The 18,638-nt window shown below is 40.7% G+C and overlaps 1 protein-coding gene across 5 annotated transcripts in view; it reads right to left on the bottom strand.

Annotated features, from left to right (window-relative positions):
* Positions 1 to 1,518: 1,518 nt before the first annotated feature.
* mvb12bb (multivesicular body subunit 12Bb) overlaps positions 1,519 to 18,638 on the bottom strand; it is a 32,834-nt gene continuing 15,714 nt past the window's right edge. For 3 of the 5 annotated variants that reach the window (XM_023297792.3, XM_035942378.2, XM_055011583.1), the window contains 4 exons: positions 17,038 to 17,096; positions 6,197 to 6,252; positions 5,742 to 5,801; positions 1,519 to 1,810 (listed from right to left, as the gene is read on the bottom strand). In XM_023297792.3, coding sequence (XP_023153560.2) covers positions 1,769 to 1,810; positions 5,742 to 5,801; positions 6,197 to 6,252; positions 17,038 to 17,096 — 217 coding nt within the window. In that variant the 3' untranslated portion in view covers positions 1,519 to 1,768. Of the gene's footprint in view, positions 1,811 to 5,741; positions 5,802 to 5,862; positions 6,030 to 6,196; positions 6,253 to 17,037; positions 17,097 to 18,638 lie in introns of those variants that run through there. The other 2 variants (XM_055011584.1, XM_055011585.1) reach the window with 2 other exon arrangements.

Consider the following 18,638-nt stretch of genomic DNA (forward strand, 5'->3'; position numbering starts at 1 on the left):
TCACTATAAATAAACTACAGTGTCTATGGTGTAATTAATGAGTGTGTTTTAATAGATTTCATATGGTAATGGGACTCTAAAGCACAGATAGTAATTGCTGTCTGTCACTATTGGGCTCATTTATAACATTAGTTGATCATAAAAAAAATATATAATATCACCAAACTTATCCAAAACCTCCTCTAAATAAAACTAATACTGGATTATCCCAATTAGTCTAAGGAGAATTTTTTTTTTTTAAATGTCCAGATATTAAAATGTTACTCAACATTTCTTTCACACAGATTGGTCTTAAAAGTAACACTGGAAAATGAGGAGTTGGCACATTCCACCTTTTACAACGGTCTACGTGGGAATCTGGATACATATGGCACACTGTACACATGCACTTTATACACAGCGGGGAGGAGGGCTGTTGAAGCCTGTCACTGTGCTCTAGGGCATCACTGACATGAGTGTCACCTTCATGAAGGAGTGTGAAAGCTGCTCCCTCTGCAGAGGATTCCTCAGACCGTCGCTCTGATTTCAGCAGCAGAACAGAGGAGTTAACGCAAACACTCATAGAGGGTTGTCATCTGTTGTGTGCTTCATTAAACACCTGTGAATAGCAAAAGCCATTAGGAATTTTGGTTGGGGGAAGAAAAAAAAACAATACCTGCACTGTTAGCAGAATCCACAAGTTCTCAAACTTAGCAGGAGGAGAGTCTAATTAACAACAGGGACATTAATCTATTCACGAGTTTCTAATACTAATTACAGCAGAAAAAATGTGCAAATGATTTCTCACAATTTAATTAGTTGCAAATGACACATGAGCAGTGAAGAGACGGTGATATTTCAGTATTCCAGAGGATCTTCTGCCTCTGAATCTGGCAGTGTGGTAGCAGCAGGGTGTTGATTGGTTTGACGGATAAACAAATATTTAATTTAACCAGTGAAGATGTGTTTTTCATATAGATAGCCAAAAATAAGAGTTGGTGTATATTAAAATATTCCAAAATGCCCTTAATCACAGAAATCTCCAACAAATGATATTGGTTCCATCAAATTACTCACCTGCAGCTACCTATCAGCATAATACTGTATTTCAGAGGTGAAACTTTATGTTGTTCTGTTGTTAAAGAGCTGACTCAGTGCTGACGTGGGCGGGTGTCTGGGGTAAGTGCTCCCGTGTCTCAAAGCTCTGCTCGTTCTTGCTGCACGCCGCTCATGACGAACTTTTTGATGGAAAGATGCTTGTGCTGGAAAATGAACATCACTCGGGCCTGTTTGTGTGTGATGAAGCTGCCTCCCTGTTCTCTTTTGTCCTCCCCGACTGCTACTCACTGTCAGCACTGTTATTTTGATGAGCAGAATGTGAGTCACGGCTAACACGCATTTATGAACTCATCTATTCAGGAATATTAATTAGTTCACTTATTTTCCAACACAGCAACATTTGAATCACTTCCTGTGAGGCTTTCTGAGTAAGACGAGCCAAAAAACTAATTTACAAAAGTCACTTTCACAACAAGCAAATTGAAAAATGCCTAAAATTTAATGCTTGAATTTGTACATTAACACAAACATTTCAAACACTGTATTTTTAAAATAGAGTTCATGAAGGTAAAATATCTCTACTGTTTAAAATTAGATAATACATAGTTAATGCTATATCTTGAACATTCACTTAATTTCATTCATTAATTTTTTAACAAGTGATTCTTCTGTCAGTTTGTGTTGTTCCTGTTGTTGTGTCTCTGTCAGCTGAAGAGGTGTGTGTGAGAAGTTAATGAGCAATGCTTCGTTCTGTGCTGAAGTTGTAGTGAAACTGCAAAGAAAAGCAGAAGAAGAAGAGAAAGTACACATGAGAGAATGATACCATACTATTAAAAACAAAACACAGCCATCACTATGTTGTTTTGTGGCTCTTATCCAGGTTGTTTTCTCCTGACTAGATCCTTGCTTGTGTTGTATTTACCCTCAGGTGTACGTCGCTTTGGATAAAAGCGTCTGCTAAATGAAAATGTAAACAAAACTGCAAATATATTGAAAATGTATTCTGAAGTAATCAAAAATTGACATTCACAACATATGTTGCAATGAATAGCAGACACACTATTAGTAGCATTTGCACACAATGTAACTGTAACCAAAGGATAGATTAAAACAGTGATTTAATAATATTAGAAAAACATTAGATTGTTCTGAAGAATGAAGATTGAGAAAATATAAAGAACCACTGCCCCCCTGTGGCATGACATGGACATGACTATCTCTAAAGCTAAAGACATTTTTGGTTTATGAGGCATTTAGGGCCAGAAAAGTGTCATTTTTATTCACTTTCACTGTTTTTATACAACAAAATTTCAACTCTTTGTAAATATCTGACATTTGGGTGTTAGAGGTGTAATTTGTCCCTTTATAACAAAAACAGGCAAAATTGGTTACGTTGGATTACTTTAGGCCTTGATACAAACCTACAGGACATAACGTGACAGGTATGCATAAATTATTGTCTCTTCCTTAACGTTATTATAAGATGCATCTACTATCTGTTAAAGCCATCCAGTCTGTTTTTAGTGCCACATCAATCTCCGACTTCAAGTTAACTATCATAAAAACGGTTCTATGCCTTCCATGCTGTAAGGTATACAGATGTTAAAATTAGGAAAAAAGGAGCAGTGGCATTCGGTAATGATGGATAATAATATTATTATTACCCTGAATCAGTACTGGAAGAGAAAAAGTTGGTTTGGTGTGCCCCCAAAGCATTAGTAGTTCCCAGCAGTACTCAGACAGATAATCCACTTTTCCAAAGTCTATTCCAAAGGTCCAAATTATTAAGAAATTATCTAAAAAGGCAAAGCTCCCTAGCAAATTGACTAAGGCAATTAAATAATCTCAACAAAATGGTATAATTTAAATAATTTATGGTCAAAGAGTTTTAAAGCATAATAACACATTCTTAGTTTTTGCTCAGGGTGTAGTTCCACTGGCTGAACAGTGAAGTTTTGTCACACGAGTTGTGCTCACTTCTCAAAGTTCAGACAGCTGTATTACTGCAACACAGCACTAGGTGATGCTGTATGATCACTGAAATAAGTTTCCAAATCTCCAACTGAAGACGCTGAGCCACAATGGCTAAAACCGGGTTCTCTTGCTCAAAATGCCACCTTCCCCGATTTCCACCGACTGGAGGGGAAGCTGCAAGTTCCCCCAAACCTGTCACATATCACAAGCCTGTTAGTTGTGAAAGAATTCAGCCCCCCTACCACACAAAAATTCAGTCTCAACATCTGGCACAGTAAATAAATATTCCTGTGTGTACGTGTACATGTGTGTGTGAGCGTGTGTGTGTGTGTGTGTGTGTGTGTGTGGATGATGGATGGGGGAATGGGGTGTTATCAGGGAGAGCATGTATCAATGTCTGCCAGTTTTACACACAGGCTGACAGGACAGTGACACACTAGAACATGGGCGGCAGTCACCCAGACGAGCCGAGCTTCATTTCCTGTCCCTGCTCCACTGCCAAAAATATGTGACATGTTGTCTTCATTAATTCCACCTCTATTTGGAGCTCTCCCTCTCACATACCCCTGTACACTACTGTCCTTCCATACATTCACATGGAAAAACACACATACCCACACAACGCATAGGCAGGGGAAGAAACGCACAAACACACACACGGATAACTCCCTACAAGCTCTAAAAACCAATCATACATAGGTGCTAATGAAAATCTTGTCATGTGTGCATACACACTTCTTTCCACCCAAGTATACTCCCTCTCAAAATCATTAGCCAGCCGCCAACAACATTTTTCAGCAGAGCAAACTACATAAAGATGTCACTTTAAATCGCTTACTAATTAACACTTAAAAAGACACAAATTAGATATGCGTGGCTAAAAGCAATTATAATATCCGCAAGTTTTGCGAGTCATTTGGGAAATGAAAAGAATGCCTAATTGCTGGAACCAACATCATCTGAGACATGGCTTAAGTGATGCCTGTTAGGAAATGGTCTTATCTACAACTGCGGCTGTGATTACAACAGTTTTCCTCAATTACATGTGCATATGTATAATTCTAGAAAGTACATCTCTTTCATGAATCTATATTTTTTAATGGGTTTAAAAATGAGGCAATTAGATTCTGTGCAGAAAGCGCCTCCAGTTTCTGAGAAGAGGAGGGGAAAAAAAAGAGAAGCACGACAGAAAGGCACAGACAGTGACCTCTTCTGGACAACAGAAGAAGAAATTTACTTAGAAACATTGAGAAAACTGGTGACTGAATTTATACTAACAGCTGCTTTTTCTGAATTTCAGTGTGGTGCCTTTTACTCAGAATGAGCTCAGACAATTTCTGAACAAAAGTAGACATTATATTAATAGTGAAACACTGACACAGAAAAACAAGAAAAGTGGCAGACAGCGTGTTTGCAAGAAAATCACGACTATATTTCCCCCGATGTTCTGCAGATATCATCATGGGATAATAATAAGAGCAGAGAAGTAAAAATAACACAATGATGAGGGATGTTTCCACTTGGAAACTAATTATCAAGCTAAGCTGTGACTTCATCCTCATCAGCCTGGCCCCACCATTAATCTTGTGCTGTCGTCCACTTCACTAAATCCTGTGTGTTACACTATCTCACATTTACTTCATCAGCTCCAGCGTGGCTGTAATTAATGATTTCTCATGCCCTTCCCTTCTCTTCCCCAGCTCAGCTCACCATGTGTCCTCCTGCTAATCACACTCTCTGAGAAGAAAGGAAGGAGGAGGAGCAGAGGAAGGAAGAGAAGGAGAGGAGAGGAAGAAAAAGGGGAGAAAAAAAAGACAAGAACATATAGGATGAGCAGTCAGCCTGTCTCCACCCTGGACACACACACACACACACACACATGTACATGCCATTAATACCTGCGCTGACAATGAGCTTCATTCAGATGACCATATGACAAGATGGCGACTCTGTGTGATTTGGATAGTATATGACAGAAGACAGAGGCAGAGTGCAGAACAGACACCCGGTTTGATGAGGGAGTGTTTGCTCTGTAACACATCTCAAACCCAACAGCACCTGTTCTTTTACAGTGGTCTGTCACTTCCTGGCAGTTCTGATACCAAGATACCGTGCTAATGAGAGAGAAGGGGGGTTGTCACTCTCTTTAAAGCACACACACACACACACACACACACACACACACACACACACACACACACACACACACACACAAATACAGCTCACACACACACAAAGACATACTGAGTCTCTTTTTTTTTCCCTCTTGCTCTCACAAACACGAGCTCTAAAGAAGGAGCTGCACACAGATGATTTTCTTCCTACAAATGCCTGTAGGTTACAGTGTTTCATCAGAAATGGGGAGCGCTTTTTATTTGCTCTACATGATCTCAAACTTTTTAACTACGAAGCTGATTGCAAACTTAAAAAGTTAAACATGCGGAATCTGACCAAGAAAGACTCCTTAAGATGTACAGCACTGTGTGAGATGCTAGATTGAGCTGTTTGAGAGAAGAATTGGGGAATAAAAGTCAAGTGTTTTGGAACAGGAGACGAAGCTTTTAAGAGAGAATGGCTGTCTAGCTTGGCCATGCTTTTATTCAATTGGGGCTTAGTGGAGCCAACAGGGCCTCGCTGTCTCAGACACTTAATTACAACCCCAAGACCGTTTGCTTTGCATTCTGGGCCAGCGGCGTCAGCGGCAGCCGAGCGTTGCAGCCTCTACTCACTTCCTCCTCGATCTCTGCCAGGGATTTGATCGTAATGCCCATTAAATTGACTTGCTGCATCTGAAATCAAAAGCAGGGAGAGGAGGAGGGAGAAGGAGAAGAAGAAGAAAAAAAAAACACACAAGAAACATGGCGGTTAGGCTCATGGCTAAGTAAGCATGCTTAAAATCTTTAATCCTCTCCCTCTCTGTGTCAATACAAACGGGGCTATAGTGACAACCACCGCCAGCCAGCCAAATGGACTGCATTGAGCCAGCTCTGCCTGACTGCACGCATTCATCACTCAGTCTGGGGGAAAGGAAAAGAAAGAAAATGGAAGGAAAGGAAAGGAAAGGGAAAGCGGTGTTCACCTGAGGTGAAGCTGTAGGAGAAGTAACTATCATCACCACTCTCTTATTATATATAATAAAGAAGTCATTTTGTATTTTGTCACTGAATCCTCAATGGATTTTTACCTCTTTGGGGTGTCCATGAAACTTGTCAGAGACCACAAAGGGCACATCATCCAGAGCTGTGAAAAAAGTAAGAAAAAGCAAAGTTGAAGTTTGACTTTTATACAAACATATATTACTCTCTATTCTTGATCCTGAGTCTTTCCACAAGACTAAATGTGGGATTATAAAACAGCAAAGCTATCAACATCCCCAGCCACCCCAGCAGCTCCCCTCCTTCGTCTACAAAGATGAAAGGCTTTTTTATTCTCTGCTGTATTTGAGCACCTCCACTCTCTCCTCCAACCCAGCCCTTTCCCAGCCCTCTTCCAGTTTAATTACTCTTGATTATTCCCGATTCCGTCTTGTCTGAGAGATGTTCACCTCCGAAACAAAGACACACTCACACAAGGCACAGAAAAGCGGAAAGAAGAGAGACAAAACATTCACCAGATATCAAATTTGCATGAAAATAAGCCACACTGTTCAGCCGGCAAAAAGTGGATTGAAATGAGGACTTGCCAAGAGCGTGGTGGTATAATTAGCATTTGACCAAACAAACGAGCTTCAACAGAGCTATAATTAAGCAGGCCTGTAATTAAGTGTATGCCCTTTATCATAATGATCGTGGTTAAAATGGTGTGATGGCTGCCAGTTGATTATTAATGGTGTAACCCCGTCCTGCATGCATCCTGCACTGGAATCAAGGTGTCACGACTGTCAGGCTAGAGAGCAGCCCTTTGTTTATAAAATACATTAGGGCCCAAATTAACACAGGGTGACAAGAGACACAAAGCCTCTCGTTTCCAGACTGAAGGGAAAACTGCAGCTGCTCGGCTTCATTATAAAACTCCCAAATCTGGAGGCACAAAACTTGCTGCAGTTGGCTTCGACAGGAGCCCCAAATATCAAGAGGCCAAGCTTCCAACTGGTGTTCTTTTACCCGCAAGTCCATCAGGCCGCTGGCACAGGAAAAGGAACTCATAAATGTAAGCCGAAGCTTTTCATGAGTCATCGTTTGGGAGCTGACACTCCTTTTGGCCTTTCCTGCTCACAGCAATATTTAAAAGTATGAAATTCTAAAATATCCCTCACTTTGACACTTGTGTGACTTGCTTTCCTTTCTCGGTTATTACACTGATCCATGGTTTGGCACTTTCCACACGAGTGTAGTACAATGTGATCTTTGTAATCAAAGCATGACCCTCACCCTCATGACCACAGGAAAGCTTATTTAGTTTCTTGGCTTGTATTCATCTCCCACTGTAAAAAAAAATGCAGTAGGAACATAACTCTAGAGCTACGCTAGCTGCTGTGTAAGGCTGTGCTGAGACACACTGGTTCTTTGAGCTAAATGCTATTGTCAGTGTGCTTACATGCTCATAACTGCAATGATAACGGGCTGATGTTAAGCAGGTTAATGTCTTCGATGTTGACCCTGTTAGTTTTGTGTGTTAGTATTGGCTACTTAGCACAAACATGAAAATTAAAAGCATCATCAAAACAATTACATTTCAAAGTGTGTGTTGGTATAAAATTTAAAGGGGATCCATTGTATAGTTGTTGAGCTATTTCACTCAAAATCATCCAAAGTCATAGGAGTTCACTCTCTGGGCTCCACGAGCATCTACATCAAATATCATAGTAATATATCCAACAGTTGCTGAGATACTTGAGCCTGGCTTTAAGTGGTGGACCAACCAAACAACTAACCAGCAGTGACAACCATCACTAGACTGCTAGGAGAGAAAAAGGTTTAGACTTGGCTTTCTCTCCACTCATTCAGGAGATGGTAAAAGCCTGGGTCCTGACATCCACCTCCCCGCAGCAGCTTTGAATGCGTGGCCACTTGCAGCAGCGAGCAAGAGAGGGCGACTGGGAAGGCACGATGACTTGTTTAAGCTCATAACTACAAGTGAATAAACAAGCACTACTGTGTCGCTGGGAGCACCAACACCAGGCAGAGGTAGGCAGGGAGAATACATTTGAATCAATAGCCAGCAACGGGAAGCTGAGATTGTAGCTGCTGATGGATCTGTGAGGCACGGACAGATGAATGCACGGAGCTGAAGGCCAGAGAGTTTCTTTATTGCTCAAGGATTACATTTAAAACCAGATCTCACTTTGTATTCCTCCACCATCTATACTAGAGAGGCTATCTTACACTCAGACAAATGGAGAGGCACCACAGATGACTTGGTGGTAAGGAATGAATGCTGTACTATGGAGAAATCTGAAGGTGCAAAGGGCAAAAATAATGTAAATCCAATCTTCTGACCAAGAATCCCAGTATGAAGCATGTTCTCGCCGCTCAAATGGCCAGGCTACACTCCATTAACTCATGAGTGTATTGCAGTGTGGGGAATTGGGTAGTTATTTGGCATTTGGAGCATGTGAGTGCAGTCAATATGAAAACATCTGGCAGGAATTTTGGTACAGCGACTGTGACGACGACGACGATGATGATGATGATGATGATGATGATGATGGCAGCGAGCGCAGAGGTGGCGTTAAGTAAGGAGGACCCTGTGGCTTGAGTGATTGTAGTGTAAAGAACGAAGTCAGCACAGGCCCCGTGTGGATCATTGCCTTATTAATGGCTCCGTCAGGTGCGATGAGCAATGGCTGCATTGTCATCTCCAGCCCCTGGGCACAGATGAATGGCTGTTTCAGGGCGGGAAGGGCTCCCTCGTACGCTGGGCTGAGCACTAATCCCTCACTCTTCCATTGTTGGATGCACTGTCACCCAGGACTTCAGCAGCTCCATACATTGCATTTCCTGGGCTCTAACAGACATGGCCATGCACTACACAGGCACCCACATACCTACACACACACACATACACACACACACACACACACACACACACACAAACACATAAACCACACCGAGTTGTGCTCCGACACTGACTGATGGAAAAATATGCGTGGGTGATCGAGCATACCCCATATTACCTGAACCACAACTCAAGAGTAACACTTTAGGAATGTTGATGAACTTTTATTTTACACTTCACTAATTCAGCAGAATTGCATTGATCTCTGTCTAGTATGATTACTAGGGTGAATCTGTCTCGCACCTGAATTAAGAGAGAAAGTCACAGTCAGGGCAGTAATGTGCGAGTGCAAATGAACATCCATTACAAGTTTTTAGTCATGATTGAGCTGATCTCCATCGTTTAGCAGCTTAAAATAATAAGTAAGGCAGGTCAAAAATAGGTAAGAGCTTCATCTGGAACCTGCTGTATTTCATATTCCAAACAATTGGATGTTGCCTTTTTTCCATGTGTAGCCTGGCTAGACATCGCAATGCCTTGGCTGTCGATGTGACTCTCAATTTGAGCCGGATTCTTTATGCAGACCATGGAAATGCTATTCTAGTTGCAGACCCCGCTCTCTGTCACCTCTGCAGATAATGGTGAGTAGATGAACAGAGAGCTGGAGGAGGACCCCCTCTGCCCACTCACAGCCCTTAGCCCCGCTCTGACATGAGAAATAGTGCCCAGGCCTGACAACATCTCGGAGACATATTGTAGTTTATTTTGTCGCCCGGGCATGCCATCTGTGCCATTCCAATAGAGGGTGTGTGTTCAGGCTGCTGCAAGAGAGAGGGCGCGAGGCTCCAGGTCCCTCAGTAGCTCTGCAGCCGCGGCAGGTCATTAGTCAAATTGCCTAATGAGAGAGAATACAAATGGCCCCCTACCCTGACAGGAGGAATTTTGGAGGTGTCAGAGCTCCTGACCCGTGCTATGAGAACAGATGATAGCGAGTTGCTATTTTCAGATTCTTTTAATGACTATGGCTCTATGAAACCCATTCTTTTTCTTTTATCTTTTTCCCACTTTCTCAAACCCTCTAGACAGATGAGTGGAAAAAAAATACTTTTCAATATATTAAAAATCTCGCTTGCAAAAGTGTAAGTGCAACTTTTGAATTATTTAAATGTTTACTGGGGAGTCAATTAACATTCTAAAAAGCGTATTACATTGATACTAAAATAGATGATGCTCTGGAATGATGTTGAGGGTTTCTGATAATCTATTTTTATTTGTTTCTGCTGGCTGTGTGCAGCTTGTTTCCGCAGTCTCACTGTAGTGTGTGCAAGCCTCTGTTGCAATTCTCCTGACAGCGAGTCAGTTGGTTTATACTGAAATATTAATTTCATTTCATCCAAATATTCAAGAATATAAACAAGTTTAAAAGGTTTCTGAATGCTAAGGGTACTATGCAAAACATCCAGGCGATGAATGTGTTTAAAGTTGCATACTACAGGCTGGGACTGCTAAACACTTTAAATTTATGGAGAGAAACTATGGAGGGGAAAGAAGTTGAATCATTTCACACAAGCTTTGTCCACTCTGATGAATATTTTTCAAAGGAAACTCATTTGAAAAAATATTTGAAATGTTTTCAACGCAGCAGCAAATCCTTCCTTAAAATGCAACATATGAATGAAACAGCCTTTAAATGTATTGTTTATTTAAAAGTGAGCAGTATGTAACAAGAACGTATTGTCAAAAATGATGAATAGACATGAATGTCGTCTACATTACCTAGTTTATTTGCAAATTCACCAAATTTCGAATTTTCTGTTTTTTTTTTTTTTGTTACCAGAGGGATGCAAAATGGCAAGCTTATGTAGAATGACCCACTTACTTTTCCATCTGTGACAAGCAGTCCTTGAAATCTGGTTGTGGGTAGGGAGCCAGGAGACAGTCCCAGCCGGGCGCTGGTCCATCAGTCTTCCAGAAAGTGGGCAGAGCCAGCAACACTTACGGTGAGTTGGCCACAAACACCGCTGCATAACACAGGATGGTATGAGGGGGTGTGTACATGTGTTAAATTCTTCAAAAGGCCTTTGCATAGGTTTGATCAAATCGAGCCTGTATGTTGAATAGGCTATTTGATGTGAAGTACAAAAACCGTTCGGTCATTTACTATAAAAACCCGTTTGAGTTATTCTTCAAAGCAGTCAGTAATGGAGAAATACTGGGAGAACCCTTTTTGCTGACTGGCTATTGAGCGCTCTCATGAAATTAAATGGACAATCAGACTTTAATCAGCAGCACAGTGTCTTTTAAGACACTGCCATGGCACTGGCATTGATCCCCAGCTGTGGTTGCTGGTAAATGTGCAGCAGAATGTGTGTATAAATGGGGTACGCCTCTCTGGACAAGTGTAAAAGCTGGCAGAGGGCTGACAGTAAATTGCATGTGCCGGATGGGACACAGCAGAAGGCACAATTACACAAATCCCCTCTTAATTAGCGGTTCTGTGGGCAAACTAACCCGTAATGATGCGAGGGATGTGGCGAGCCCCAGAAATCCTAACAAGAAACACTCACCAGCACTGGAGACTGGGTCATATGGCCCCAGTTCCCCTGAAGTAGTGACTGACGCGTGATCTGTTTTGATCAGTGCAGCTGTAGGAGATGATTCCCATGTAGCCCTGCACCCCACAACCCCTAGCCCTTGCTGAGCTACTTGCCCTCTGGACTGCGGGTAAAGCAGCAGGCCCTATGTGGTTGTGGGTGGCATTATTAAGTTCTCCATGCTCACAGTACCAGGCAATGTAAAGTGGCATCTCACACGGTGAGTAATGAACTGTGCCAGAGCGGAAGCAGGAGGGATGACAGCCAAAGAGGCCTCCTTGGCAGCCACTAACCTGGGCATCCACCAATTTATCATCCCCTAGAACCAATCCACCAATGCTGCACTGCCATTTGTCATTAATTATGCTAATAAGGACACCATTACTCTCCTGATGAAACAGGAGACTGTTATTAGTATAATGCATTTACACTTTGATACATATGCATTTGCTTATTAGTTTTACTGTGCGTGGTTTGGTGGAATTTAAAAGAGATATTTTCTATACAAAACTGTTATACTATGCAATTGAAAAATTCAAGAGTCGCTGCAGAGGAGCACATGACTGTTCTGTACACACTAATTGACTATTATGAAATGACAAAGCAACAATTTTCATAATCATGCACCATTCCCTGCACCCTGACATAAAAATGGCCTCATCTGTGTAAAGACACTGATGTGTTTGAACTTTTTTACAGCAGACTTCATGGTTCTAAGCAAACCAGTCTGAGCAGAACTATTTAATACAGCTTCTGGGAGCCCCAGATGCCCTTTTCCAAAACGACTTCATTCCCAGAATCTCATTGTGCTTTCTAAATCACACCACAGTATGTATTAGAAGATCATTAATTACAAACTTAACAAGTCAGCAGACCCATTAAAAGATCTTTAAGGCATATTTGACCATAAATCTCCTTAAACTATATTTAATGACTGGATTTTTGTGAAATATTTTTTATCAAGTTCTAATTAGATGTGTGATAACAAACCCTGCTGTACATGGGGCAAATGAGGGAGCCGTGACAGGCCCATCCATTGAGGCTGTCCACGTCTGGACACTGAAACTAATGGAGCACTGCTTCTATCTCAGGGATGGATAGAAAGCAATGAGGGATGAGACTCCAGAGTCCAGTCTGGCCTGCAAATGCAAAGCCATTTAAAGTCTCTTATTTGACTCTAATAAAGGTCCAAAAATGCCTGAGGGCCTCCAGGCTCCAGTCAAAAATTCCATTAGGATTTATACAGGATTGATCCTCAAATACTAAAAAGCACCATCGCACAGGGATCGATCATGTTTTGCTACCAAACCTGGATAGTCCAATAGGATTTTTGACACGGAAATTGAATACAAGTCAAAAGGATTTCCCTGAATGGTGTCATACCTGTTAGAATCCAAATGTGTTTTCTGACACCGAGATATAAATTCCTTTCAAAATATAAAGCTGCACTTTAACACACTTGACTTTGGTATCAATGTGAAAATTCATTAGTTTAAAAAAATATATATACTAGCAATTTCCAGAATCATACAAAAACCCACAGGAAATGTAACCCAAGCTTGTTTTAAAATATATACATAACAAACTTTATTCTAAAAAGGGAAAATAACATTTGAACCTCCAAGTTTACAATCTACAATTCTCTTGCCATGCTTATTTTTGTTATTTTTTCACATATACCTTTAGCATGGATGCTGTTCATAGCATGTCGGTGTGATTTTTGGCCAGAGTTTAACTACAATTCAGCAGAATTCCCTCCTAAACGTTGAGACTATGCTGCCATGTCAATATGGAAAATGCACAAATATCTCAGACTTCACTCAGAATTAAAGCAAATTTAAACACTGAGCAATTTATAAGCTACAGATTTATTAACACAGAATTCAGCACTCCTTTATATCATTAGCTCCTGGGAGTAGTTTGAGAATGTGTGTGTGTGTGTGTGTGTGTGTGTGTGTGTGTGTGTGTGTGTGTGTGTGTGTGTGTGTGTGTGCATTAGGTGTAAATACTATTCTCCCTGTGAACCACGCTCTCTCTCTTACTCTCTCACTCTCTCTCTGTTTCGCCTTTTGCTGACCAGGGGAATTAAGAAGCAAAACGTGGGTTTTAAGAGCATTCCTTTCATGTCTTGATGTAAGCTTTGGCATTACTTCAGACATCAAGATCGGTTTCATAGAAATCCCATTCCATCTAAAGTAAAAGCGCGGCAGTAAATCTGCCCATACCTCCCCCATAACACTTCCATAAATGATTCATTCAGCTCAGTTTAGCTGATGCAAAACAGAATGTTAGTGAGTTGTGGATGGAGCCCGAGCTGCAAGTGGAGGACAAACCCCGCTGCTTAGTAATTTCATCAATCTCTGCGAGAGAAAGAAGGGGAGAAAGAAGAGAACGGCGTACACTAATAATAACTTTTGTGTCACTATCCAGAGGTTGTGTTTTTTAATCCCTCAGCCTAAAGAATTGTGTTATTCTAAAATATAACCCCAGCGGTGCAGAAGCAGTTGAGATCCATCATGGTTTGAGATAAGAGCCGGCTGATCTCCTCCCTCTGCACAGCCTCGCCCAGAACTACACAGGGAGATAAGATGGAACTTTTGTTTGAAACCTGATGAGAACCCTCTTAATGAAAGTGCTGCGCCAAAAATAATCTTTTTTCTCCATGTTAGTCAATCAAGAAATGGTGTAGTTGGGGGAAAAAGAGGAGAAAGAAAGTAATTTTGCATAATCAGTGAGCACCATCTGGAACAATTAACCAAATTCCACAGAACTCAGAGGATCAGTCATATTGGCTTATTAAAGATCCAGAATTATACAAGTAATAAATCCTTGGAAAAACGAAGCGTACCCCTGCCTGTCACGACTATTTTAACTTCAAATACAGTGGAATACTTGATAAGGCTGAAAAGAGGAGATTAATATATGCAAATTATGTCGAGCATTTAAAAGCCCCCCAACAACTGTCTCGTTTTTTTTTCTGTCTCTTATTACAGGGCTTTATGTTTTATTCATACACCAACTCACCTGTCATTTCATAAGCTATAATATTATGAGGGTATTATTAAACAGCATAAAGTGGAGCTTTAATTGGAAAGCTCCATTGCATTTTCCAATTATTTGCAGCAAATTAAAAGCAGATGCACATAGTTTAATAAGAATTCTAATATTGTTTCATGAAAATCAAAAATCACTGTCATCCTGCCAAGATATTTTGCAAACCCAAGTTAATTTTGAGTCTCCTATTTTTTTTCCTCCTCCTCTGAAGGATGAACTGTCTCGTGTCTGTTAATTGAAGTTCCTCTAATGGATAGGGAAATAATTGCTCTCCATATTATGTTAGATCAGGGCCAATGTCAGGATTTATTTTTGATTAATTCTATAGATATGTAAATGTATTACTTTTTATTACATTTACCTTTATATCAGGTGGATGTCTGTTGAATACTATATGCTGTTGTGTGGGTAATAAGGAGAGACTGCAATGCAACAGACGTCACAGTTTTATTTTAGATTTTTTTTTTTTAAAGAAACAATTTACATTTATTTTTTATCTAACATATGCTTTTTAGACAGATTTCTTGAATGCACGCATAATTACCTTTAAAATATCCAGATTTTTCTGTCAATGTATGAATAATAGACCTAATTGGCAAAGGGACTTGGCATGGATCAAAGCAACGCTAGTGAAGAAAAGCAAAAGGTTGGAGCTGCTATGAAAACTTGATAACTTTTCAAATGAGCTTGAACTGTCAAGTGAAAGGGAGTTGCAAAATAAATGTGAATTAGTTTTTAATATTCTGGAAATAAATGTCAAAGCCTCTGCACATCACATCTGTACATGATGTGACTGCAGATGACAGATTTGCCAGACATGTTACCTCTCCTCCCCTCAACTCGCCTTTTTTTTTTTGTGTTGGGGTTTTTGTTTTGTTGGGAAGTGACGGAGGGTTTAATCAAGAAAGCAGGCAATTCATCAATCCTAAAGAAGGCGCCTGTACAACCCTGACAGAGCGCACATGGTTTTAGACCAACTCGAACCTGGCCAGCTGTCAGCCCACACACGCCCGTGCACACGCCGGCACCCGTGCACCAACGCGCGCACACACACACACACACACACACACACACACACACACACACACCAGCGCTAACACCATGCTAACAATTAACACAAATAGGCTGTCGGCTACGACCTCGCACTTGGTCTGCAGGCTATCACGTTGTTAATGAAGGGAAGTTGCGTTCTCTCACATTCACAGTGTGATGCTGTAAGGCTGACGAGTACACAGTCTCAAGTAATAAAGCAAGAACCATCTCAGGCTAACTCCATTATCCGCTTTTCTTTAAAACCTCACCAACTCATGAAGGGGGGAGAAAGAGGGAGTCTGCAAAGGACAGTTTTTCTGGGGATAAATGATGACTGCTGGCAGCGCTCTGTACAGTATGTGCATGTTCTTCACTGTCACTCAAACCCTGTCCCGGTGGAGGAATCCCACACCAAATGCCACAAACCGTTCAGCTGTGTGTTAATGTCTGCTCCTTCAGGGCCTCACTTGTCCTGACTAACTTATAAAATGACTGTCATACCAACACAATGATGTATTAATCAGTGTGCAATTTTGTCAATTATCCACATTTTCTTTTTTCCTTTCTTTCTATTTTTTTTTAACATTCACATAAATTTAGATGTTAATTTCAAATAAATTAAAGAATTCAAAAGAACTAAATTTCATGCACTGTACAATTAATTTCAGAAATGATTTAACACTAGATTTGTATGAAATAAGCTGAGTGTAACGTGGCCATAGCCTGGGTGTGCCTCTGCTGGAGCAGCAGGAGGAATCCTCACCACATGGTGTCTCTCTCCAGCTGGATAAAAACCTGCCTGCCTCATTCACCTCCTGTGCCTCACACACTCTTTAAGGCTAGAGTGTCTCATCCGGCTCTGACTCGGTGGCGCTGAGGCTGTCATAGCTAAGCTCTGTTTCCTAACGAATTAGCCTTTTTTCCCCCCGTTTTAGTTATGGGGCATTGTACTGTTGTTGAGTTTCTCCTTGAAAAAGAGAATGGAATTCGTCCAGTGCATGCAAGGTACATATGTAAGTATGGCATGTGATGGATCATCTTTGACAGCTGTTAAATGTTCTCTTGAGTGTAATGCCAGGCTCCTCTGGGAAGTCACGTTCACTGAGATAAGCAAAGCTCTGTACAGTATCCATCAATGAGAACATCTAGACCTAGAGCATTTGTAGATCAAGTACCAGAGGAGCTTGTTACATTTGTGCATAGGTGGAAACCGTGCAAGGTGGAGAGCATTAGTACGGTTTGTATTTAATTTTTTCTTCCAAAATGCAGCTTTTTCTTAAGTAAGAACTGTAGTTTAATAACCTAGTGCAATCTGGGTAATACTATCAAATTAATTTATTAGTCTATAGTTATCTAAACATTATCATAAATAGCACTGACTTGCATACATCAGTGTGGAACTCTTTACCTGAAATTGTGTAGCTCCCACTGCTCTGCTTCCCATAGTCTGGCCTGCCCATGGTTTTCCTGCCAACACAAAAAAATAACAATATTCAGTCAGCTGATAAATACTATAGTATTGACAGCAGTGTTAAAAAAATACAAAACACATAAACTTATTATTTCAGAAGAACACTTATGCTCCAAGAGACATGTCTTACAAACTAAAATAAAATTTGAATTGGATTTTTTTGAGAGTATTAAAAGCACAGACTCTCTCCCTTAACACAAAGGCTCTCTGAACTGTTAACAGCAAAACAGAGCACTGGAATACCAAAGAGGAGAAATATGGTAGAAGTTAAACTGTGCCTCAGCTGCACTGGGGCTCCAACAGACCTTTAACAGGGGTTTGGAGCAGCATCTTGTTAATTCTGGGGGAACTGAGAGATTCCATTATTCAAGGGAAGTCTGTTTTTTTTTTACCGTTTCATGGCCTTGTATTACAGAAAACAGCACAGAATGCACTTTGTGGGCAGTTGAAGTTAACAAACCATATAAGATTGAAATCCTCATCAATCAAGCTATCATGAATTACACCCTGTGACTCACCCCTACGGATCGATAAATCCACAGCAAGCAGGGGGAAAAAAAATTCACAGCTTCAAGAGCGCTGCATAACATGACATGCTTTGAAGGTAAAATGAGCTCCGAGATGGCATTATAAAACAAATGATCTTATAACGATAATGCAAAGTAGTTGGAGATGTCATTAAAAAGGGGAATTGCTTTGATTGGAGGACACGCAGACATAAGAGTTTGTTCTTAAATAGTACAAGACAAGCAGGATATAGAGGAAGCAGGAACTCAGTACTGAATTGCAAAAAAGAGAGGACAGATTTTTGGGAGTGAGCAGGTGTGAAGTTGCAGATAATGAAGTGTGTTTTGTGTATCATGTTTTGTATTTTGTCTATTTATGTGTAAACATAATCAATCTTTCCTTGCAGCGGGTGTAAAATCAAACAAATTCTCAAAATTTAAGACTAAGAGCTGATCTGCATATTCTGAAGGTGCTGCGCGTGAGTTGTGATTTTCAAAGCCTTATCTCTTCGGATGAGATAAATAAATGCAATAATTTCCATCAAGAGCAATAAAACAAGACTTGTGACAGGCTGTGGTATTTATGAGCTGAAGCCTGCAACTCAGATTTATTTGCAATGAAAGGGTCGACTTTTCTCCTCCTCATTTACATCAGCATTTGGCCATGTTAAATCCAGGCCAGTGGTGAATTTTTAAAAGGTTGGCATCAATCTTGTGGGAACGATTGCCATATTCAACGCAGACTTCTTTTACCTTGCAAAGGTTGATTCCTCTGCTGAGGAGGAAAGGTACACATCTTTCAAAGCACAGAGACATCCCACGGACTGATAAAGTGGAGGAAAACGGTTTAAATGTCTTTTAAGGCATATGTGTTTGTGTTGTTGCGTTAGTAACCAGGAGAAACAACAAAAACAGCATTAAATCTGGCTTTTTATGGATCTGAAAATGTGAAAGCGGTACTTGACATCCCCAAAACTCCGCGTGAAACTAGGAAAATATGTTTGTGAAATATTTTTCTACAGGCTACATCCA

Source organism: Amphiprion ocellaris, chromosome 6 (assembly GCF_022539595.1).
Source record: "Amphiprion ocellaris isolate individual 3 ecotype Okinawa chromosome 6, ASM2253959v1, whole genome shotgun sequence".
In the NCBI taxonomy this organism is placed as follows: Eukaryota; Metazoa; Chordata; class Actinopteri; family Pomacentridae; genus Amphiprion; species Amphiprion ocellaris.